The sequence below is a fragment of the Rhinatrema bivittatum genome, chromosome 17, assembly GCF_901001135.1.
Source record: "Rhinatrema bivittatum chromosome 17, aRhiBiv1.1, whole genome shotgun sequence".
NCBI classification, from domain to species: domain Eukaryota; kingdom Metazoa; phylum Chordata; class Amphibia; order Gymnophiona; family Rhinatrematidae; genus Rhinatrema; species Rhinatrema bivittatum.
Window position 1 is genome coordinate 57,813,514 of NC_042631.1, and position 25,864 is coordinate 57,839,377.

A 25,864-nucleotide genomic window follows, 5' to 3' on the forward strand; every position below is an offset into this window, starting at 1 on the left:
CAAGGCGCATCACTCTCGGCAACACTATTCAATGTCTATATGCTTTCACTGTGCAAATTACTGGCAGATTTAGGAATCACATTCTTCCTGTATGCTGACGATATTCAGTTTTATATCCCATTCTCCAAATCATTTGAAAATACAGTATCAACACTTTCAACCTATGTGAAAGTAATACAGCAGGAACTATCACATATTAAACTAACATTAAACCCTAAAAAGACTCATCGATAGCTAAACCACCAAATCTAGACATGCATAATTTTGAAAATACTCCCTCAAACCAATTTGCTCAAAAGGCAAGAAGCCCCTGGAATTGTTGTGCGCACACTCCATCAGGACGCAGTCAGCATACACTCTTGCCAGCTGATATTTGCAGGGTGATTATGTAGTCGTCCCTGAATACTTTTGAGAAGCACTATCATTTGAATGTGCTGGTGTGGGAGGAAACAGCTTATGGAGCGGGGGTTTTGCGGACAGCCTCGCTTCCTCCCACCTGAAAATTGAAGCTTTGATCGCTCCCACTTGTCAGGGCCAGACTGGTGTAGCAGGACAATATGGAAGGAGAAATTTTCTTATATGCTAATTTCCTTTCTAATAGTTCTGTGACTTCAGTGCACAGAGTCAGTGAGCTATAGGCTTTAGTAACTTATCCACTTTATACAAGTTTTACCATGATAGAGTGGTTCGGCACCCATCCTAATTTTCTGCCTAAGATGGTGTTATAATTCCTTCTTATCCAGTCCTTTGTCCTTCCAACATTTTTCCCAGGCCATATGTCCACCAAGGTGACAAGCACTGCACGGTTTGAAGTGAAAGAGAGCTTTAGCCTTCTACATGGAGTGAACTGATCATTCAGCTTTTTGTTTCTTTTGATATCAACAAACTGGGGATTGTAATTGCAGATGCATCTACTTCTGTTTTGCCCAGATGGACCTAAATCTGGTGTGTCATGTTAAGGCTTGCAATGTCTGTAGCCCACCTAAGGTCAATCACCATGGAGAAGATCTGCAAAACTTCAACAAAGAGTTCTTTCCACACATTTCCATTTCAGTATTGTTTGGAAAGGGACTTCTGATGTAAGAGTATGTTTGGACAGTCTGTCCTGCAAAATCTCTTTGAGGTACAGAACCCATTATCTTCTATGGCCTGTTGGTTTTGTTCCATACTGCCCTTAAAATAAATTTTAAAAAACCCTATAAAACACAGAAAATGGCTTGTTGCAACCTGCCTCCCCTTGCAGTTAAATTCTCTAAAAACATAGTCTGAGGGACTACTTTGTGAACGCATGGTATCATGCAACTTGCACATGCCCAGTACACTCAATCAAAGTTCTAGAAACTTTGACATAAAAGTTCCAGACTGGGCTCCATTGGCTGTTGATACCTATTTGTAAGGACTGCTTTCCTGCTGTCCTTGGAGAACACCTGTTATAGGTAAGCAGTTCTGCTTTTTTGTCAATTTCATTATCCAGACATGGAGTAACCCGTTGGGCAGTCTGAATGGGTGATTTTGTATTTTTTCTGCTGTCATTTATTATATTACTATATGTACATGAAAAAAAAAGGTGTATGAGGTAATTGAATGACACAAATGTTACGAGGTTTGTTTTAAGAGGATGAAATTAAAGGTTTTATTTTGAGTTTTCTGATGTCTTTATTTCACAGTGGTATCATGTCCAATCAGACTCAGAACATCGTTAGTAGGATGCTATTTGGCACAGGTTTGTGGGTGGCTTTGATCATAACCATGCGGTTCTCACTGAAGATGCTCCTTTCTTACCACGGATGGATGTTTGCCGAACATGGAAAACTTTCCACAGCAACCAGGATCTGGATGGTTAGTAATCAATGTGTAACGTCTGTGTGATATCTTTCTTTGCAAAAAGCTATTTAATGGAAAAGTAACAAAAGCAATCTTTTAACAAGCAAAAAACGTTTTTGCCTAATTGGGATAATAGGCCAGGGACCATGAGACCCAAATTCTATATCTTCCACTGATATTTGCAATGGCACTCGCTCTACTCCAGATACCTGTTCAGTGCACATTTCCTTTAATCATGTGGTAAAAAGAAAAAAGTCCTGATGTAGTAAACTTAAAAGCATACAAATAACGGTGGTGTAAAATAATGCACTAACACACACACACATGAGCAAAAGCATATGCTTAGCACATATAAATCATGATATATATGCAAAAAACTTAATTTGAGCACATTAAACAGGTTTTATGCGATTAACATTGTTTATGCACATAAAACTGAAAAAGCACACTAGCTAGGTGTAAATTTAACGTGCTTCTCTTTAGGGTAAGCAGTTATTAGCACAGTTGTCGTGTGCAAAATCATCGTATATACAGCTAGTAGCACAAAGGAAAATTAGTTTCTTACCTGATAATTTTCGTTCCTGTAGTACCAAGGATCAGTCCAGGACACCTGGGTTGTGACTCCGCACCAGTAGATGGAGACAGACTAAAACTTGTGGGTGGAGCATATATGCCCCTGTGCCAGTCACAGCCCCTCAGTCATACGTAATGTCAAAGTAGAAAAGCCATAAGGCAACCATAGCTAACCATACAAAACTTGCTATTTAAACGGAAAAAATTCCAACACCCCTACAGGAACCAGACTCTCCAACCGGGAGAACGAATAAACAAGGGGTCAGTGCACTGAAAAACAATAATGAGCGGACTCTCCGTTACTATAGCGCAGCACTGCGGGCGGGATCCTGGACTGATTCTTGGTACTACAGGAACGAAAATTATCAGGTAAGAAACTAATTTTCCTTTCCCTGTACGTACTAGGATCAGTCCAGGACACCTGGGATGTACCAGAGCCAACTTACCGAGGGTGGGAAGCAGAGAGTCCCGCTCGGAGTACCCTCTCTCCAAAACCCCCAGCTTCAGTAGCTTGAACATCCAACCGGTAATGTTTAATGAAGGTATGCAACGACTTCCAGGTAGCCGCCCTGCAAATCTCTTGAGGCGACACCTGAGAAGATTCCGCCCAAGACGCAGCGTGAGACCGCGTCGAATGAGCCCGAAGACCCACCGGCGGCGATTTTCCGCGCAGAATGTACGCGGAACCAATGGCTTCCTTGAGCCAACGGGAAATGGTTGTGCGGGACGCCGCAGAACCTTTCTTTGGGCCCGAAGTCAACACAAACAGATGATCCGTCACCCGAAACGGGTTGGTAACCTCAAGATAGCGAAGAAGGGACCTCCGCACATCTAGCTTTCTCAAGTCTCTCGTTTTCGGGTCCGAAGACTCCCCAACCGCGAAAGCGGGGAGTTCAATCGATTGATTCAAATGGAAAGCCGACACGACCTTAGGAAGAAAGGAAGGAACCGTCCGCAAGGAAACCCCGGAATCGGAGATGCGCAAGAAGGGCTCCCTACAGGACAATGCCTGTAATTCCGAAACACGACGGGCCGACGCAATCGCCACCAGGAATGCAGTTTTCAACGTGAGATCCTTGAGCGTAGAACGTTTCAAGGGCTCAAACGGCGCGGAACAAAAGGCAGAGAGCCCCCAGTTGAGGTTCCAAGACGGGCAAGGGAGGCGCAAAGGAGGACGGAGGTGTTTAGCCCCCCGAAGAAAACGGGAGATATCCGGATGAAGAGCCAGAGAGACTCCCCGGACCTTACCTCGCAAACACCCAAGCACCGCCACTTGAACCCGAAGGGAATTGCACGCTAAGCCTTTGGCGAGCCCCGCCTGGAGAAACGCCAAAATATCGGAAATAGAAGCGGAAGTGGGATCCAGACCCCGCTCCACGCACCATTCCTCAAAGACGACCCAGACCCGAACATAAGCTAGGGATGTAGACTGCTTTCTGGATCTCAGCAACGTAGCAACGACCGCATCCGAGTAGCCTTTTCTTTTCAACCGATACCTCTCAAAAGCCATGCCGCGAGACAGAAGTGATCCGCATCCCGCGAACCCCTGGAGTCGAAGGGGTGCAGCGACCGACAACTGGACTAAGTCCGCAAACCAGGGACGGCGCGGCCACTCCGGCGCCACCATGATCACGTTGGACGGGTGCAATTCTATGCGCCGCAGAATCTTGCCGATCATGGGCCACAGTGGGAACACATACAGAAGCACTCCCGCCGGCCAGGGAAGCACCAACGCATCGACTCCCTCTGCGCCCCTTTCGCGACGTCGACTGTAAAATCTCGGAGCCTTTGCGTTGTGCCACGTGGCCATCAGATCCATGTGGGGCGTTCCCCAAGTCTTGCAGATGAAGAGAAACGCCTCGTCCGCCAGCTCCCACTCTCCAGGATCCAGGCGGTGACGGCTGAGAAAATCCGCCTGTACGTTGTCGACTCCTGCGATATGGGACGCAGCGAGATGGCTGAGATGCCGCTCTGCCCAGAGCATCAAGAGCCGCGCCTCCTCCGCCACTAGAGGACTTCTTGTCCCGCCCTGGCGATTGATGTAAGCCATGGTGGTAGCGTTGTCCGACAATACCCGGACTGCCCGTCCGCGTACTAGGGGTAGAAAGGCATGCAGCGCCAGAAGGACCGCTCTGGTCTCCAGCCGGTTGATAGACCATCGGGTCTGCGACTCTGACCACAGACCCTGAACCGACTTCCCTTGGCACACTGCCCCCCAGCCGGAAAGACTGGCATCCGTGGTCACCACCGTCCAGTCGGGCACCATAAGGGACACGCCACAGGAGAGATGTGTGGAATCCAGCCACCAGCTCAGGCTGGATCGCGCCTTCCCCTCGAGAGGTAGAGGTAGATAGAACTCCTCTGAAACCGGTTTCCAGCGGGAAAGCAATGAGGACTGCAGCGGCCGTAGATGAGCGAACGCCCAAGGGACTAACGCCAGCGTGGATGCCATAGATCCCAGAACCATCAGGTAATCGCAGACTCGTGGCCGGTGTAGCGACAGAAGACGTAGTACCTGAGACTGCAGTTTGCATATTCGTTCCTGAGAGAGAATCACCTTGCCTCGTTTCGTGTCGAAAAGGGCTCCAAGATACTCCAAGGACTGAGAAGGTTCGAGATGACTCTTGTTGTAGTTGACCACCCAGCCCAGGGACTGCAAGAGCTGTAACACCCTGGCCACCGCCTGCCGACACAGACTCTGAGACTTCGCTCGGATCAGCCAATCGTCGAGGTAAGGGTGAACCAGCAGGCCTTCCCGCCGCAACTGCGCCGCTACGACCACCATCACTTTCGTGAATGTCCGAGGCGCTGTCGCCAGGCTGAACGGGAGCGCCCGGAACTGGAAGTGCCTGCCCAGAATGCAAAACCGCAGGAACCGCTGATACGCTGGATGGATGCCCACATGAAGGTATGCCTCTGTGAGATCTAGGGACGCCAGGAATTCGCCGGGGCGCACTGACGCGATCACGGAACGAATGGTTTCCATCTTGAAATGAGGAACCCGAAGGCATCTGTTGACTCCCTTCAGATCCAGAATGGGGCGGAAAGAGCCGTCTTTCTTGGGGACTATGAAGTAAATGGAGTAACGGCCCTTGCCGTACTGATCGGCCGGAACCGGAGAGATGGCTCCCAAGCTTTCTAGCCTTTGGATGGTGTCCAGAACCGCCGCCTTCTTCTTGGGATCCTTGCAGGGTGAGACCAGAAATTTGTCCGCTGGGATGCGAGCAAAATCTAACTCGTAGCCGTGTCTTATCACGTCGAGGACCCACTGATCCGACGTCATGCTGGCCCATTCCTCTAGGAAGAAGGAGAGACGCGCCCCCACGTTTGGAACAACGTGTCGAGGACGCGAGGAGGGATGGGCCGGCCGAACTTCATTGTGAAGGCTTGGACCCCGCACCAGACGGAGCCCCTCCTTGCCGGCCAAAACGTTTGCCCCGAAAGGACTGCTGCCACTGAGCGTTCCGCGAGGAGGACGGTCTATACGCGGGTCCAGAGGATCTTTGCGGTCTGGACTTCCTGGGCCCCCGGAACCGGGCTCTTCCTGAGAAGGAAGATCGCGGCCGGGCCCTATCCTCCGGGAGCTTAAACGCTCGATTCTCACCCAGGGAAACCATCAAATCGTCTAACTCCTTGCCGAATAGCAATTTCCCCTTAAATGGCAATGCCCCGAGGTGAGCCTTGGAAGAGCCATCCGCTGCCCAGTTGCGCAGCCAAAGAAGACGCCGCGCCGACACCGCTGCCACCATGGAGCGAGCTGAGGTGCGCAAAAGATCATGGAGAGCATCAGCCCCATAGGCAATGGCCGCCTCCAACCTGTCTGCTTGAGAAGCCTCCCCTGCAGAGAGATCCGCATTCGCCTGAAGGACTTGAGCCCAGCGCAGACTAGCCCGCATAGCAAAATTCGTGCAAATGGCAGCCCGCACTCCTAGGGCAGAAACCTCGAAAATCTTTTTGAGTTGAACCTCCAACTTCCGGTCTTGAATATCCCGGAGGGCTGTTGCTCCCGTGACCGGGATGGTAGACCTCTTCGTGACAGCGGACACCGCCGAATCCACCTTTGGAAGCCGGAGGAGCTCCAGCGCGTCCTCTGGCAAAGGGTAAAGCTTGTCCATGGCTTTGCTGACCTTCAGACCCAACTCCGGAGTATCCCATTCCTTGAAGAGGATATCCGTGGCCGAAAAATGAAAAGGAAAAGCGACCGCTGGCCCTGTGAGCCCGAGCAGAACGGGATCCATATTTGCCTCCTGGCGGACCACCACCGGAGGGGCTTCAATCCCCAGCTCCTGGAGAATGGCCGGGATAAGCGGCGACAGTTCCTCCCTACGGAACAAACGCACCACCTTGGGGTCATCCCCGTCGACGGCCTGTGCTCCTTTCCCTGTACTGGGCTGCGCAGAGCCATCTGATGCTGCCGTCCCGGCCCCTGGCAGGGGCTCCTCAGAGGCCTCTGTGTCCGCCCCGGCGGATTCTTCGGACTCCGAGTCCTGCGGCACCCCTCGCGGAAGCCGCTTGCTCCGGTCCGCGCCCTGGGCGACCTTCGCCGCCCTCCTGGCCGGCTTCTTCTTCGGCGGGGACCGGTGGACCCGCGCGCGCAAGGCGTCCCCCCGGCTGCGCTTGCTTCGCCTATATCGGAGCACCTTGCGCAGCAAAAGCGCCAAATCCTCTGAGAACTCGCCTGAATACGAGGAATCGTTTTCCGAAGTCCCCCGGAACCGGGGCCCCTCCGAGGGGTCCTCCCCCGCCGTGGGGATAGCTCAGGGGGCAAGACCGAGGCCCCCCACAGTCTCGCGCGAGACTACCCGGCCGGTGGACAAGATGGCCGCCACTCCTGCGGAAATCGGGAAAGGATCAGAAGGCCTGTCAGGGACTCCCCCCACCTGCGAAGGCGATCGTGCCACCCGGGAACGGGTCCCCCGAGGTGCCCCCGATGATCCCTCGTCTCCCGGGACGCAGGCCGAGCAAAGGCCGTCCCGGGAGAGACGCGTGCGCGCCGAGCTGCAGGCCCTGCACTGCGAGCCGCGCGGCATAGCAAAAACCGCGGGAAGGAAAAGAAAGCGCCGGAAAACAATGAGGGACGCTGAAAAAAAATTAAAAAATCACCGCGGCAGAAAACGGCGACCTCCCCCCTGCCGACGACGCCCCCCCCCTCGAGCGGAACGGAGCGCAACGCCAGGAAACGGAGAGCCGACAGAAAATAAAAATAAAACACTTTTTTTTTTTTTTTTTTTTTTACAGAAAAAAACGCTGTCCCTGGTACTGAAGAGCCCTATGTCCTGCAGGGGTGAGTGAACCGGGCTCCCCAGTGTCACCCCTGACGCTGCTACTAGACCAGCCGGGTCCTCGACCCTAGCAGCGGCCTCAACCTGGGGAGGGTAGTCCCCTCAGGACCTCTCAACTCCCCAGGGAGGCAGGGCAACCGGGACTAAAACTAACCAAATTAAACAAAACCCCAATTTGCAGAAAAAAAACCCCAAATAGGCTAATAGAAAATAAAAACCAAAAGCGAACCTGACAACAAAACCAGAATCAGGCCCGACAGGGCTGTGACCAGACCTGCACCACCTACTGGAGACAGAGTAAGACTGAGGGGCTGTGACTGGCACAGGGGCATATATGCTCCGCCCACAAGTTTTAGTCTGTCTCCATCTACTGGTGCGGAGTCACAACCCAGGTGTCCTGGACTGATCCTGGTACGTACAGGGAATTGCCACTATCCTATAGCACTCCTTGTATATCTAGCTCGCTGTTGTCTCATGCTTCTCTGCTTCACTACATAAGACCTGCCATCCTCCCATCACCTTGCTATTGTGCAGCTGCCTTCTCTGCTGCCAGCTGTTCTCCCAAACCTTACACAAATCTGGAGAAGCATGAGGTGGCAGCAACAAACAGTTTTACATACAAAGAGCGCTACACTATGTACATGCAACAGTTCTGTGTCGCTAGTTTGGGGTTCCAAGGCAGAAGGTGTCTGGCTCAGGATCTTGGATTGGGGCATCCCAGTGCTGAACCTGTTTTCTTTAGGCTTAGAAATTTAACCTCTGGGGCAGAGGTAGACTACTGACATTACTGGGGCTAGTATTAGTCTGTGTCAGCATGATCTGAGATCTGGGGTTCCCAGGTGCAGTGGTCCACCCTGGATGCAGGAGACCTGAGACCAAGTCTCCAGGAACTTCTGTTCTGGGTCCATTCTGGCACAGCACCATAGACTAACACCAGCCCCAGAAATGTGAGCTAACTTTACTTCACCTCTGACCAGAAGTTAAATTTCCAGCAATACAAAATTTTGTGTTAAGTCTTCAGGGCTTTAACATGTTACATTGGGGAGAAATAGTTTGTCTTCATTAATATTGGATTTGCATGCAGTCATGCTAATGTGTGTGCATATGTTTATATGCACATTTTTTGTATGCAAAACTCCTTGCCTAATCAGGAGTAAAGTGTGCGTACAACCACATGTAAATATGTGCACACAGCATAGCAAAACTTATTACATTGGTTTATTAGATTGTAGGCTCTTGTGGTCTAAGAGTCATTGTTTGTTTATTTATTTAAGAAGTATCGCTTCATCCTGTGTTCTGAGCGGCTTCCAAATGAATGTTCATAAAATATAAAAATAATTAAAGCAAGCAAACAGTACAAATAAAAACAATTTCACATCAAAATAGCAATAACCAGCATTGAATCAATTGCCATATTGCATTCCTTTGCCTTTAACTGTGATTCACTAGTAGCTGCCTTGTCTTTGCACTGAAAAGTACTTAAGCCTATGGGAGAATGCCTAGTTGGTTCAGAATAGCCTGGAAATAAGGAGGCTGCTAGATATAAACTACAGTCCCAGATCTAGAGGCAGTCATGGAAGAAGCTGATTTACATATATTAGCTGTCAGACCTGGTACATGGAAAACCATGATTGGGATATAGTTATACCTGGCTACAGTCTATTCAGGAAGGAAAGGAGGCATGGCATTAAATATAAAGAACAGTATTAAAGCAACAGTATTGCTGGGCTTAAGAGGTGAGCTGGCACTGTGGGTTAATCTAGAAAGAGGGAATGGAACATTCATAATATATTGGGCTTGGTAGTGTCTGTCAGTGCTCGCGCATGTTCCCCAGCCCCTGGCCGCCTTGGAGGCTCAAACACGCCGTACAGTGGCCATGTCACAACACCAGCTACAAGAGGTACTCCTCTGGGAATTCAGCGCTACTGCGGAATGCAGATTTTGCGCAGAATTCCTCCTTCCCGCCGATTTCCTCCCTCGCTGGAAGATTATTCAAAACCGGAAGAACAGCGGCAAACGCGGGACACACATTCTCTCTCACTGGCATCCCCCCCCCCCCCCCATGCTCTCTCTCACACCCTCCTGCTCTCTCTCATCCTCCCCTCCCTGACACACATTCTCTCTCACCAGCATGCTGCGGGACCCGCGCTGTTTGTGGGGAAGATGAAGGCCCAGCATGCCGTTTGCGGCACATGGGGACCTTCCATTTTCGCTTTGAGCAGAAAATAGCAGCGGAGACCCCGGCATGCCTCGGAAAGCTCCCATTCTCCGGTATCTAAGCGCTGTCGGCTTAAGATTGGCCACTGTTGGAAACAGACTCTTGGTCTGACCCAGTATGCCAATGTCTTATGTTCTTAAGACAAAATCACCATACAGGTCTTTGTAAGTACATTTTTCATTACATTTGTACAACAATGTTATTTAGCTTTTTGCTTTGTTTAAAATTATTTCATTATTGACGTTTAAATGTATTAGACTAAGGAATTTTACTTCCTGCTTATTCTGTTTCATTGTAAACCGGTTTGATATGCATTTTATGCAGGAAAATCGGTATAAAAAACCCCTAAAAATAAATAAATAAATAAGAAGTCCGCCTGTATATTGTTCACGCCCGCAATGTGAGAGGCTGCCAGATGACTCAAGTTGACCTCCGCCCACTGCATCAGTCTGTCCGCCTCCAGCGAGACGTGATGGCTCCTTGTGCCCCCCTGACGGTTGATGTACGATACCGTGGTCGCGTTGTCTGATAGGACCCTGACCGCCCGATGGCAGACCAAGGGAAGAAACTCCTGCAACGCCAGGCGCATCGCTCTCGTTTCCAGACGTTTGATGGGCCACTGGGACTGTTCCACTGTCCAAGTGCCCTGAATGGAATCCGCCCCACAGACCGCTCTCCAGCCAGTCAGACTTGCGTCCATGGTGACGGTCGAGAGTTTGCCGGACTGCTTGTCTCTTGAGAAAAGAGCCGCAGGGGGAGAAAAGAAACCTGTCTCTGGGTGGGCGGACAAAAAATCCAAGGCATAGCCGTGTCTTAAGATACCCAGGACCCACTGATCCGACGTGATTCGGGCCCATTCCCCGTAGAAGCGGGCAATGCGACCCCCCAGTCTGGGAATCGGATCGCAGATCAGCCTGGCATCATTGGGGTTTTGAGGAAGAACCCTGGGGCTGTCCTCCCTTGCCAGGCCTGCGGCCCCGAAAGGACCGGTTCCAGGTCTGCGAACGAAAAGGAGAATTCCGAGACTGTTGATGCTGCTATTGCTGCTGTCTGTTTTGTCTGTTTCTGAAAACTAATAACTCAGAGGGAGGGAACGCTGTTGCTTTCACAAGCATTTGTAGTGTATAAGGGGAGACGGTGAGATAGGCGAGAGAGAGCCCTTGAAGTGATAGTATGGCTGATCCTTTGGAAATATAATCTTTTCATATCTATATAGCAATTGTTATTATCTACCATTACTTCTTCTGTCTGATCTGATTTTATTTGTTCTATTCTCATATCGCTCAAGTACACTTATTTCCTTACCTGGAACTGTGATGTACTGAATCAAAGTTTTTGTGTGGCTCTTTGTGTTGGGGATATCGTCGTTGAGTACGGGAGCGATACCTGGTGGAGCTGAAGGACCTAGATGTCCGTGGCCTGTCCTCCGGAAGCTTGTAAATCGCATTCTCGTTGAGGGACTTGATGATCTGGTCCAAGTCCTCTCCAAAGAGAAACTTACCTTTAAAAGGAAGCGAGCCTAAGCGTGTTTTGGAAGAGGCATCCGCTGACCAGTTTCGCAACCACAGAAGCCGACGGACCGAGACCACAGAGACCATTGATTGGGCCTGGACCCGAAGGAGATCATAGAAGGCATCTGCTCCATAGGTGAGCACGGATTCTAAACGATCCGCCTGCTGAGCTTCAGCATCCGGAAGAACCTGGGAGGTGAGCAATTGTTGAACCCATCTGAGTCCCGCTCTTTGTGCAAGAGAACTGCAGATGGTCGCTCGGAGGCCCAATGCTGAAACCTCAAAGATTCTTTTGAGAGAAACCTCCAACTTCCTGTCCTGGAGATCCTTGAGTGCTGTACCGCCTGTGACCGGGATGGTAGTTCGCTTAGTTACGGCCGAAAGTGCGGAATCCACAGCAGGAACTTTGAGGAGCTCCAAAAAATCTTCTGGCAGAGGATAAAGTTTTGAAGTTTGTTCATTGCTCTACTGACCTTGAGAGAGGCCTCCGGTGAATCCCATTCTCTAGAGATCAGTTGCAAAAAGGTGGGATGAGTTGGAAACGCCTTCGACAGAGGACGAAGGCCTGCCAGGAAAGGGTCCCCCTTTCTGCCCTGACAAGAGGCTGCTACCGGTTCTGGGGGAGCATCAATATCCATTTCCTGGAAAATATGAGGAATTAGATCATCCAGCTCATTATACTGAAAAATTCGTAGGACCCTTGGGTCATCCCCTTCCACCTGAGAAGTGAACGTGGGGTCATCCTCTGCATCCGGGAGCGGGTCCCCTGTCGGGGGGTTGCTGGGGCCACCCACTGGGGCCTGCGGGACCCGGGAGGGTCTCCTGCGTGAGGTAACGCCCTATCCTGGGAAGAAGACCCCTCCAGGGACGATCCCAGACGCGCCCATTTGGGAGGAGGGAGTCCCCCAGGAGTCTCCAAGGGCTGAGACTTGCACTGTAAGAAAGCCCGGTGCATAAGAAGCACGAACTCGGATGAAAACTCCAGAGGTCCCTGAGGAAAACTATCCTGGTGCTCCCCTCCACGACCGCCAGGTTCCGGGCCAGGGAGTGGCGCAGAGCCAGAGGGCAACACCGGAGTCGGGCCTTCAGTATCTTCCTCCCCTTCTGAAAACAAAATGGCTGCCATTCCCACGCTTAGAGGGAACGGGGCCTGCCGCTTTCGAGACGTGCGGTCCTCACAGCGAGGACCCGCAGACTCGTCCTCCTGTCCTTCGGTGACTTCACCCTCAAAAATGCAGGAGTCACAGAGGCCCTCTCGTGAGAGCCGACCAGCCTGCCTGCCGCAGGCAGAACACTCAGAGGAGCGTGGCATGTTCTGTTCGGCTTTTTTTTTTTTTCTTTTTTTAAAGGAGTGACAGGAAAAAGAGCGCGCAGAAACGATGCGGGCACACAGACCACCCCTCCCCCACCGACCCAGAGAGAGCGCCGAAGGACTAAACCTCCCGGCGTCCGACGGTCCCGGGAGAAGGATTCGCGAACCGTGGGTCGGTAGCAGCTGAAACTAATTTAAAATAACGGGGGAGGGAGGGGGAGTGACTAGCACCACTAGTATGCACCCCGGGTCCGGCCCGAATACAGAGAGTACAACAAGAAAACCTGGTGGTCCAGCGGGGGTCCTGGAGCGATCTCCTTCACTCGGGCCGTCGGCTGCCAGTATTCAAAATGGTGCCGATAGCCTTTGCCCTTACTATGTCACAGGGGGCTATCGGCGCCATTTTCAATACCGGCAGCCGACAGCCCGCGTGCAGGAGATCGCTCGAGGACCCCCAGGGACTTTTGGCAAGGGTGGGGGTTTATTCGTTAGTGATACGTTGTATTCGTGGGGGTTCGCCATACGTTTCGTGACCCCCCACGAATACAACGAATATGGCATATAAGTTGCGGATTGCCAATACGTTGCAAACAAATGCACACCCCGACTCAGCTTCTTGGGGAGCCCAAGGCTTGCAGACTCCTAGAGGTTAAACCAAAAAGCTCTCTATAGGCTTTTTCTCAGCTGGCCCATGTGATTGACTTTGAGGAAAAGTGAATGTATCCTTGAGTGCTCCCCATTTTGTTTTTTGTATGAATACCCTCTGATCGGTCCTTCCAGGGGTAAGTTTAAACCCATTTGGAGAAATCATCAGTCCCTCAGCTTTGCGATGACAGGGAACTCCTTCAACTTCTAGTGCTTCCAGTCAGATTTGCTGCAGCCCCTCATATGTTAATGAAGATGTTGTGGGCAGTTTCTGGATTTCAAAGGGGCTTACCGTCATATTCACATTATGTAAGTTCATCAGAAGTTCCTCAGGTTTGCAATCCTGGAGGTATATCTTCAGTAACAAGCACTTTCTCCTTTTGGATTCACATCAGTGCCTCGCATGATTACCAAGGTGTGATGATGGTTGTGGCAGCTGCTCTACAAAGAGAGGGTTTTCTAGCACACACATTCCTGGATGACTAATTTATTCAGCTGAAATCTTGGGAGGTTGGGCAATAGCCAGTGCAGTGAGTGGTTGATGGGAAGTTTGCAATCCCTAGGATGGGAGCAAACCTGGTAATGAGCCACCTGGTACCATCACAGAGACTGATCTGTGGATTCGAGGAATGAAAATTAGCAGGTAAGAACAAATTTTCCTTTTTTTTTTTTTTTTGTTGTATTAGCCTCTTTCACAGTTCCATTTATCAATGTTAGCAGTCTTTTGACCTTTTTAACTTGTGGAATAAACTTTATTTGGGATCTATTTAGTTTTCTTCTAGATATCAACATGTTTTCATAAACTAATTTTTTCAAAGTTAAATGTTACAGTAGTGGTTTTGTTTAGTATTCTCCTTCCAGTGATTATATCAAAACAGAGTTTGGCTGAACCACTATTCCTTCCACACTTTGGTCATATGATCTCTGTCTGTGACAGAATATTGTCCAGCATTATAGTGCCAGTTGTCTTCCAGAAGTCTTGTTGATGTTCAGTTTCGTGAAGTCATGTAAACTGAGTCTGGAGCTCTGTGCCCCACTTCACTTTCTTTGTTACTTGTGTTGTCCAACATTGCACTACCACCCAAGATCAGGCACAAGATGGCATCAGCAAAGCTTATTGCAATTGGGTGCCTAATGCCATTTTTGCCATTATAATCATACTTGTTTTAGCCTTCTACAATTCATTTATCGTCTTGTCATGTATTCATCTTTTTTGCCTTCATCTGATACCATTATGAAGGTGAGATGGAGAGAGACATGATTAGATGATCACCTCTTGAACTCTCTTGTACATGATCGACAAATCACAGGTTTTGATTTGATTGTTCAGTGGGTAATCATTGGAGATATGCGACATCATTTGGATCATTCTACTGTTGCAAAGGTATTATGATATCAAACTTGCTGACTGCATGGGCGTAGCATCTATAGAGCATGCCCCACTAACTTTAAAATGGGGTGTGCCATACATCACCAACTTGGGAAGCTATTGCGTCTTCCTTGGTTATCCCCCCAGAACAACAGTGCTGCTGACCACCACCACTACTGTTCCCTCTCAGCTGCACGTGTGCACAGGAAAAGTTCTGCGCTCCTGCTAGCTGCACGTATGCGCTTGTGCACAACTTTTCCTGTGGGTGTGCACAGCTCGCCCTCTTCCCAGTGCAGGAAGCATGACTTGGGCCATGGACGACCCCATCCCGCCAAGGCCGTAAGTGAAGAAAAGACCGGCAGGGTCATGGTGGTGCCCATCCCACCATGGCCCAAAGCAAAGACTAGGCTGGTGGGGCCGTGGCAGAGCCTATCTCACCACTGCCTGAAACGAAGAGGAGGCCAGCGGGGCCATAGTGGAACCCATCCCATCACAGCCTAAAATGAAGAGGAGACTGGTGGGCCATGGCAGACCCCCAACTCGCCATGGCCCAAAGTGAAGAGAAGGTTGGAGAGGTGAGGCCCGAAGTGAAGAGGAGGCTGTTTGTGTATGTCTGTTTGAGAGCCTGTGTGCATGCGTGCGTGTCTGTGTGAGATCTTGTGTACCTGTGTGTATTTGTATGAACACCTTTGTGTGTGTGTGTGTATGTGTCTGTATGAGACCCTGTATATGTGTTAGCTTGTGTGCATGTCTATGTGAGGTCTTGTGTGTCTGTGAGAGCCTGTGGGTGTGTGTATATGTCTGTATAAGAAGCTGTGTGTGTGTGTGTGTGTCTGTTTTTAGAGACTGTGTATATATTGGAGATATGCGAAATCATTTGGATCATTCTACTGTTGCAAAGGTATTATGATAAGATCAGAACTTGCTGACTGCATGTGCGTAGCATCTATAGAGCATGCCCCACTAACTTTAAAATGGGGTGTGCCATACACCACCAACTTGGGAAGCTATTGCGTCTTCCTGGGCTATCCCCATTCTATCTAAACTGGATTACTGCAACTCCCTTCTCCTGGGCCTCCCATTCTCCACTATTAAACCGCTCCAAATCCTGCAGAACGCCATGGCCAGGATCATAACCAACACCTGTAAAAGGGACCACATCACCCTTATTCTAAAGGACTTACACTGGCTGCCCATTCCCTTCCACATTCAATACAAAATCCTCACTATCCTACAAAACATGCTGCACAAACAACCACTCCTGGCTCGAGGAAATGCCATGTTTCTGTTCTTCTAACCGCCCCACCAGAACCTCCCTTGCGGGCACCCTTCACACCCTGTCCCTCAAAACTGCACACCAGGCCCTCACCAGAAAAAGAGCCTTCTCTATTGCTGGCCCTTCTCTCTGGAATTCCCTACCTTCCAATCTCCGTCTAGAGCCATCCCTACACATTTTCAAAAAAGGAATCAAGACATGGCTTTTCAAGCAGGCCTACCCTGACTCGAACCAAACCTAGCCAGATATCCAAGTTTGCACCTCCATGCCTGCCCTCAAACCCCTACCCCTATAATTGCGATGGAGAAGGTACAGAGAAGGGCCACCAAAATAAGGGGAATGGAACAGCTCCCCTATGAGGAAAGACTAAAGAGGTTAGGACTTTTCAGCTTGGAGAAGAGACGGCTGAGGGGGGGATATGATAGAGATGTTTAAAATCATGAGAGGTCTAGAACGGGTAGATGTGAATCGGTTATTTACTCTTTCGGATAGTAGAAAGACTAGGGGGCACTCCATGAAGTTAGCATGGGTCACATTTAAAACTAATCGGAGAAAGTTCTTTTTTACTCAACCGCACAATTAAACTCTGGAATTTGTTGCCAGAGGATGTGGTTAGTGTAGTTAGTATAGCTGTGTTTAAAAAAAGGATTGGATAAGTTCTTGGAGGAGAAGTCCATTACCTGATATTAAGTTCACTTAGAGAATAGCCACTGCCATTAGCAATGGTTACATGGAATAGACTTAGTTTTTGGGTACTTGCCAGGTTCTTATGGCCTGGATTGGCCACTGTTGGAAACAGGATGCTGGGCTTGATGGACCCTTGGTCTGACCCAGTATGGCATTTTCTTATGTTCTTATTAGTACTCTGCATTGTATTTTTGTAAATTTTGTATATGGTTACTCGTGTTATTATTTGTACATTTCCGATCATGTTATTTTAGTCTCTTAATATGGTTATTCTCCGTCTATCTCCATAACATTGTATCTTTTTTTCTCTCCCTATCTTTACTTCCGCTCTGCCCCTCCTTCTCACGCCCTTCCAGCCCCCTCTCCCATTTCCCCGTTCTTTGTAATTTCCATTCTTTTTGTTAATTGTAAACCGGCGTGATGTTTCCTACGAATGTCAGTATATAAAAGTTCATAAATAAATAAATAAATATTGCGTATCTGTGAGAGCCTGTATGTGTGAGCATGTGCCTGTGAGAGCCTATGTGTCACAAACAGGCTCTCCACAGGCACGTGCATGCACGCACACAATGTGTTTGAGAGAGAAGGGAGTCTGTGTGAAAGCATTGGCATGTGTATGAGAGAGGGGGGAGTGCCTGAAAGAATGAATGTTAGGTGTGTGTGTGTGTGTGAGAGAGTGAGGGAGAGAGAGGAGAGAGTTTGTGTGGCCTTACCTCCCCTTATGCGTGATAATCTCAGGATGACCGGAAATCAAAAGATCTCAGGTATGGAAAGCAGGAGATTTTTTTAATCCTTAGTTTTAATTAAGAACATAAGAAATTGCCATACTGGGTCAGACCAAGGATCTATCAAGCCCAGCATCCTGTTTCCAACAGTGGCCAATCCAAGCTACAAGTAACTGGCAAGTACCCAAAAACTAAGATTTTTCGCTTCATAAGAGGCACCTAGGATTCAGAGCGGGAAAATAATAAAAAAAAAAAAATGGTGTGCTAAACCGGCTCTGTTCCTGGGTGTCTGTGTGTCTTATGGAGCAAATTAGGGGAGGGCATAACATTTTTTTCTGTCCCCATTTCATTTTCAGGTCTGGGGAGGGCCATTTCTGCCCACTCCCCGGATCAGAAAACTTTTATCGTTCTCTTTATTGGAAAAAAAAACAAACCCATCCCAACCCTTTAAATTTAATCAACTACAACCTCCCCACCCTCTTGACCCCCCCAAGACTTGCCAAAAGTCCCTGGTGGTCCAGCGGGGGTCCTGGAGCGATCTCCTGCACTTGGGCCATCGACTGCCAATAATCAAAATGGCACCGGTAGCCCTTTGCCCTTACTATGTTACAGGGGCTACCGGTGCCATTGGTTGTCCCCTGTCACATTTATTTTTTATTATTTATTTAAATTCTTTTACTATACTGATACTCAAGACGAAGGTCTTATCGTACCGGTTTACAATGGAACAGGGGGGAAACCAAATTAACAATTTAAGAAGAAGGTAAAGTTACATTAAACAGGGAGCGAAAACCTGGAAGATGGAAGACAGGAAAGATTTTAAAAGATAACAACTGGAGAGTGATAAAATAATCAACGAAGGACAGTAGAGTAGCGAGACAAAAACATAGATTTATCCTCGGCGATTATAAACATAAGAAGTCCTGTGGAATGAAGAGAATGGGGAGGTGAGCAAGGGAGAGGGGTGGTGACAGGGCAGGGGCTGGAGGGGGGAGGGGGGGAGGTGTTAGGGAAGAGGTCGGAGGGTGAGAGTCAAAGTTGGTTGATAGAAGATCCTTTAACGGTAAGCTTGTGTGAACAGCCAGGTTTTCAGTTTCTTTCTGAAGGAGAGATGGCATTGTTCCTGGCGTACATCTTGGAATGGGCCGTCCATTGCTCCTACCATGTGTCAGGGGCTGACCAATGGCACCAGTAGCCCCTGTGACATAGTAAGGGCAAAGGCTATTGGCGCCATTTTGAATACCATTTTGAATACCCCCCTAGTCTTTCTACTATCCGAAAGAGTAAATAACCGATTCACATCTACCCGTTCTAGACCTCTCATGATTTTAAACATCTCTATCATATCCCCCCTCAGTCGTCTCTTCTCCAAGCTGAAAAGTCCTAACCTCTTTAGTCTTTCCTCATAGGGGAGTTGTTCCATTCCCCTTATCATTTTGGTAGCCCTTCTCTGTACCTTCTCCATCTCAATTATATCTTTTTTGAGATGTGGCGACCAGAATTGTACACAGTATTCAAGGTGCGGTCTCACCATGGAGCGATACAGAGGCATTATGACATTTTCCGTTTTATTCATCATTCCTTTTCTAATAATTCCCAACATTCTGTTTGCTTTTTTGACTGCCGCAGCACACTGCACCGACGATTTCAATGTGTTATCCACTATGACACCTAGATCTTTCTTGGGTTGTAGCACCTAATATGGAACCCAACATTGTGTAATTATAGCATGGGTTATTTTTCCCTATATGCATCACCTTGCACTTATCCACATTAAATTTCATCTGCCATTTGGAAGCCCAATTTTCCAGTCTCACAAGGTCTTCCTGCAATTTATAACAATCTGCTTGTGATTTAACTACTCTGAACAATTTTGTGTCATCTGCAAATTTGATTATCTCACTCGTCGTATTTCTTTCCAGATCATTTATAAATATATTGAACAGTAAGGGTCCCAATACAGATCCCTGAGGCACTCCACTGTCCACTCCCTTCCACTGAGAAAACTGCCCATTCAATCCTACTCTCTGTTTCCTGTCTTTTAGCCAGTTTGCAATCCACAAAAAGACATCGCCACCTATCCCATGACTTTTTACTTTTCCTAGAAGCCTCTCATGAGGAACTTTGTCAAACGCCTTCTGAAAATCCAAGTATACTATATCTACCGGTTCACCTTTATCCACATGTTTATTAACGCCTTCAAAAAAGTGAAGCAGATTTGTGAGGCAAGACTTGCCCTGGGTAAAGTCATGCTGACTTTGTTCCATTAAACCATGTCTTTCTATATGTTCTGTGATTTTGATGTTTAGAACACTTTCCACTATTTTTCCTGGCACTGAAGTCAGGCTAACCGGACTGTAGTTTCCCGGATCGCCCCTGGAGCCCTTTTTAAATATTGGGGTTACATTTGCTATCCTCCATTCTTCAGGTACAATGGATGATTTTAATGATAAGTTACAAATTTTTACTAATAGGTCTGAAATTTCATTTTTTAGTTCCTTCAGAACTCTGGGGTGTATACCATCCGGTCCAGGTGATTTACTACTCTTCAGTTTGTCAATCAGGCCTACCACATCTTCTGAGTTCACCGTGATTTGATTCAGTCCATCTGAATCATTACCCATGAAAACCTTTTCCATTACGGGTACCTCCCCAACATCCTCTTCAGTAAACACCGAAGCAAAGAAATCATTTAATCTTTCCGCGATGGCCTTATCTTCTCTAAGTCCCCCTTTAACCCCTCGATCATCTAACGGTCCAACTGACTCCCTCACAGGCTTTCTGCTTCGGATATATTTAAAAATGTTTTTACTGTGAGTTTTTGCCTCTACAGCCAACTTCTTTTCAAATTCTCTCTTCGCCTGTCTTATCAATGTCTTACATTTAACTTGCCAATGTTTATGCTTTATCCTATTTTCTTCTGTTGGATCCTTCTTCCAATTTTTGAATGAAGATCTTTTGGCTAAAATAGCTTCTTTCACCTCCCCTTTTAACCATGCCGGTAATCGTTTTGCCTTCTTTCCACCTTTCTTAATGTGTGGAATACATCTGGACTGTGCTTCTAGAATGGTATTTTTTAACAATGACCACGCCTCTTGGACATTTTTTACTTTTGTAGCTGCTCCTTTCAGTTTTTTTCTAACAATTTTTCTCATTTTATCAAAGTTTCCCTTTTGAAAGTTTAGCACGAGAGCCTTGGATTTGCACACTGTTCCTTTTCCAGTCATTAAATCAAATTTGATCATATTATGATCACTATTGCCAAGCGGCCCCACCACCGTTACCTCTCTCACCAAGTCCTGTGCTCCACGGAGAATTAGATCTAAAATTGCTCCCTCTCTCGTCTGTTCCTGAACCAATTGCTCTATAAAGCTATCATTTATTCCATCCAGTAACGTTATCTCTCTAGTGTGACCCGATGATACATTTACCCAGTCTATATTGGGGTAATTGAAGTCTCCCATTATTACTGCACTACCAATTTGGTTAGCTTCCCTAATTTCTCTTAGCATTTCACTGTCCATCTCACCATCTTGACCAGGTGGACGGTAGTATACCCCTATCACTGTAGTCTTCCCTGACACACAAGGGATTTCTACCCATAAAGATTCAATTTTGTATTTAGTCTCATGCAGGATGTTTATCCTGTTGGACTCTATGCCATCCCGGACATAAAGCACCACACCTCCTCCCGACTGCTCCTCTCTGTCATTGCGATATAATTTGTACCCCGGTATAGCACTGTCCCATTGGTTATCCTCTTTCCACCATGTCTCTGAGATGCCAATTAAGTCTATGTCATCATTTACTGCTATACATTCTAATTCTCCCACCTTACTTCTTAGACTTCTGGCATTAGCATACAAACATTTCAAAGTTTGTTTTTTGTTTGTATTTTTATTCTGCTTTTTAATTGATAGGGATAAGTTAGAATTTTTTAGCTCAGGTGAGTTTTTAGTTACAGGCACTTGGACTACTTTTCTAATTATTGGAACCTCACCGTCGGGATGCCCTAATTCTAATGCATCATTAGTATCCTTTAAAGATACTTCTCTCCGAACCATGCGCTGCTGAGCGACTGTCGGCTTTCCCCTTTGTTCTAGTTTAAAAGCTGCTCTATCTCCTTTTTAAAGGTTAGCGCCAGCAGTCTGGTTCCACCCTTGCTACAGGATCCTTTCCTGCTACACCTGGTTGGTGCTCTCCCATTATGAGACCTTCTTCCTCCAAGGCAGCACCAGGGCTGCCAGTCTGAAGTTGGGACTTGACTACTATGTCCCTGAAGGTCTCAGCTATATACCTCTCTGTCTGCCTCAGCTCCTCCAGGTCTGCCACTCTAGCCTCCAGAGATCGGACTCGTTCTCTGAGAGCCAGGAGCTCTTTGCATCGCATGCACATGTACAACTTCTCACCGGTGGGTAAAAAATCATACATGTGACACTCGATGCAAAAGACTGGGAAGCCCCCCTCTTGCTGCTGGACTGCTGCCTTCATCTCAATTTTGATCAGTTCCTAGTTAAATTTTAGGTTGCTATGGGAGTAGGAATGTGTCTAACTTCCTTTAAATGTATTAGTGAATTCACTATGTGTCTGGTAGTGGCCTACCGGGGTCTGATCGAATTCTCAATAAAGTTTTTGTTGATGTTTTTTTTTTTTTTTTTTGTGAAAGTGGCACCTGCCTATAAATTAAGGGATGAGCTAGGGGTGGGTGGGCTGGGAAATACAAACAGTCTAACTTCAGTTAGTCAGCCTGAGTGACTCACTGCTCCCTTGATTAACAAATGTTGGTCCCTATTCAAACCCAATCACACTACCTCAACACCTTTCCAAGGTGAGTAACTGAGCTGAACTATTCAACTTTTTTATTTTTGGTATATACTGCTCCTAGCTTATTTCTAGCTTCTGGCTACTTTTTTGTGGGGTTTTATTTTTGTGGGTTTTTTTTTTCAATACAATGCACTCAGTATTAAAAACAGTCAGCTCTTTAAAAGTCTGGAGAACACTCAGTTCTGCAGACTTTTAAAAATAAACACACTATCTACTGCTACCTTATTGACTGACTAAAAATACAAACAGTTTAACTTGTTTATTCACTGCCTTTCTGACTGTTAAAGACACAAACACACTAAATAATATTCCCAAATAGTTAACTTTGCCCCAATACTTTTAAAAAAGTCAATGTCCCAAGCAAAAACTTACTGATTCCTTTCAGCCACCAGCAAGGTGATCCTCTCCTCTCAGTGTTTCCACTGAGTGTAATTTGATGTTTCTATTGTTTTTAAATGTTTTTTTTTAAATATTAGAACATTATTTAATTATTGGATGTTTTCATCATATATTTTATTGGTGTTTTGGGAAATTTTTAACATTTTTTATTTATTGAATTTTTATTCATCAAAGGTTTTAAAATATATTATTGGTGTTTGGGAAATAGAACAAATGTATGCAAGTTTTTTAAATTGGATGTTCATGAGCTGTTTTGACATTTAATCTTTTTATTAGCATGCTTTTAACATGAATGATGATTTATATCTCTAATTTTATTGCTTGATATTTTGAGAGGAATGATGACTTTTCTGTTTTTCCATTGTTGCACTACATAACGCAATTGGGCTTGTGATTTCCAATTCACTTTTATCTGCACAGTTCTATTCTGTATTAGGTGAGGGTCTGTCTTTATTTTAAAGGTCCTTTCTTGTGTAACTTTAATTCTTGCTGTGAAAATGATGGTAGTTATCACTGGCTTTTATGGCATTATGGTTCTCTCTTCCTCATTCTATTTTAAACAGAAGTTTGCTCTTTATTAATTTCACTTGCATACAGAAAGCAGTTTTGAATGTTCTTGCAGAAAATATTTTCATTCACATATTTTATTGTAACTGCTGTTAGTAGATTAGGTGATTATTTTAAAGGATTAGCTAATGTTTCCTCTATGGATTTGGTTGCTGTGAGCATAAATTTGAAAGGATTTTGCATCAAAGAAAGTAGTGTTCACAGGGTAATGCACCTAACAGCAGCAAATTATGTTGGTATACCACCAATTTCTGCAATAACCCTATGTCTCTGACTGTCTGCACATTTGATAGCACTTGTCAGAGAACAAGGCCAAAGACAGGACACTCTTCCAGCCATAGCAGATGGAATAGTTGTGTTTCATCCACCATTAGACCTCTGTTTAAAGACTGTTGCAGATGACATCATGAAGAGGGTGGAGCCACTAGCAAATTCTAAGTCTGAGAAGGCATCAGATAGGACAGGCATGCAAGGTAATAGCTACAGGGGCTGGCATCATTGTGCTGCAGTAATGTCTATTTGTCACTGTCCATAAACTGTTCTTTGATAAGTGTTATCTAAAATGCATTTACCCAGTTCAGATGTAGTTATCATGATTGCCTTTTTGCAGCTTCAGATTGGTATAAATGATGTCCTATATCTCAAATGATTACCTATTGATCTAGTTTGACCATGGGTTTTCATTGAATACCACTTCTGACTCTGCTTGGGCATGGCTTGATTGAGTTGCTGCAATCACTGAGAAGAAGACTGGTATTGCTCTATGGGAGTAACTCTTTTTCACTCAAGTTGTACCACATTAGCATCTTTCTGTAATTGGCATTGTACCTCAGTGGAGTCTCTCGGTTACTGATATTGTGCTGCAGCAGTGATATTTGTCATCTGTATTGCACTGGTGGGCATTGCACTGTGGTGGCATCTCTCTTTTGCTGACGTTAACCTATGACTGTGTCTTTCTGTCAGTGGCATTGTACCACGATAGCGACTCAGTCATTGGCATTGTATTGGGGTGCTACTGGTTACAGGAGTCAGTGGCTGTATTTTTTTTTTCCTAGAGGTTGGTGAAGCTCCTCTCTGGATGTAAGCCAATGCTGTACAGTTTCCAGACCTCCTTACCCCGCCTGCCTGTCCCAGCTGTGAAGGACACCGTAAAAAGGGTGAGTTGCAATCCTTTCAGACAAAAAGCCAAATAATTTAAATCTGAAACTATATACCTCGTAGTTTTGTCAATTACTTTGTAAATGCATGACTAGAAGTAACATTTGTATGTCTATGCTGAAAGACCATAGACCATAGATGGCAAACTCTCTAGTCCTCAAATGCCACAAACCGGCCACAATGAATATGCATGAGATTAGATTGTGGATATCCTGAAAACCTGGCCTGTTTGTGGCACTTGAGGACTGGAATTCGCCATCATTGCCATAGGCCATAGATAGCAGTACTAAGAGCCATTGTATTTGTACATGCATAAAGTGAGAATAGTTCACATTTCGAAGCATGCTTATGTTCTTGTTTTATAAAATTTGGCAGGTTATGAAAAAACAACTTGCCAAGACCTAAAACCAAGCACAGAAATTACATTTGATATATGTATCACAATTTTATATCTTCCGTATGCACTACCAGTAGTTCTATTCACAGCAGTCCTATTATGTCCTCTAGTGCTCCAAACATATTGACATCATTTAAAATGAGATGTAAAAATCTAAATATGTGTACTCTAGAAGAAAGGATATGATAGAAATGTTCAAATATATTAAAGCCATAAAAATGTACAAGAAGCAAGATTCTCCTAGGACAAGCAGGATGGTAGTCCTCACACATGGCTGACATCATCAGATGGATCCTGGAACAGAAAACTTATGTCAGAGTTTCTTGAACTTTAGGGCATGCTGAATAGACAGCCAAACAACGCATCCATGTGGAATCCCTTTTCAGTCTTTTTTTTCCTACGGAGCTGTTGCCTCGTGGTTAAGTGAGCTCTTGGCTTTTCTTCAAGAAATTGCCTTGGAAAACTTTTCCACTGATTTTTTTTTTTTTGCATTTCATTGATGCTGGGTTCCCCTTGGTTCCCTTTAGACTCCTCAATCAGGTTTTTCGGCGGTTTGGTAAGGTTATTTTTGCTTCTGCTCCCCCCCCCCCCCTGGCAGTGGTGCCTTGGTGCCCGCCGGTGTGAACTGTCCATCGTCACAGTTCCTTGTTTTTTTCCCTTCTTTTCATTTGTCATGGCCTCGTCTGGTTTCCATCAATGCCCCTAGTGTCTGAGGCCCACGGACATTACGAACCTCCATGAGGTGTGTGTGTCCTCTGTTAGGGGGTTTTGCACAACATCTGGGGTTGCTGCATGTGCACCCAGATGACCCGTAAGGGACATCGCGCTTGACTCGATAAGATGGAGAAACCCTACAGGTTGAGGAAGTCTGAGCCATTGACATTGGCATCAGTGGCATCTGCACCGGTGGACCATGGAGCCGCACTAATGGATACAGGGCCGTCGATACTGGTGGGGGCAGTCTGTTCTGTTGATGCCACTGGCAGATAGGGGCACCAGGGACTAGCCCTGACGGCCTCTTTCAGCTTACTCTCTCTGCCTGGGAAACACCACGTATTTTAAATTCATATACTACAAGGAAGCTTAGACTTGTTTAA

The 25,864-nt window shown here is 46.7% G+C and overlaps 1 protein-coding gene across 1 annotated transcript in view; it reads left to right on the forward strand.

The window, feature by feature from the left end:
* The window catches only part of CPT1A (carnitine palmitoyltransferase 1A), a 939,552-nt gene that overhangs the window by 194,737 nt on the left and 718,951 nt on the right, over positions 1–25,864 (forward strand). Inside the window, 2 exon segments of the mRNA XM_029583120.1 lie at positions 1,668–1,839; positions 24,268–24,369. Of these exon segments, the coding sequence (XP_029438980.1) occupies positions 1,668–1,839; positions 24,268–24,369 (274 nt within the window).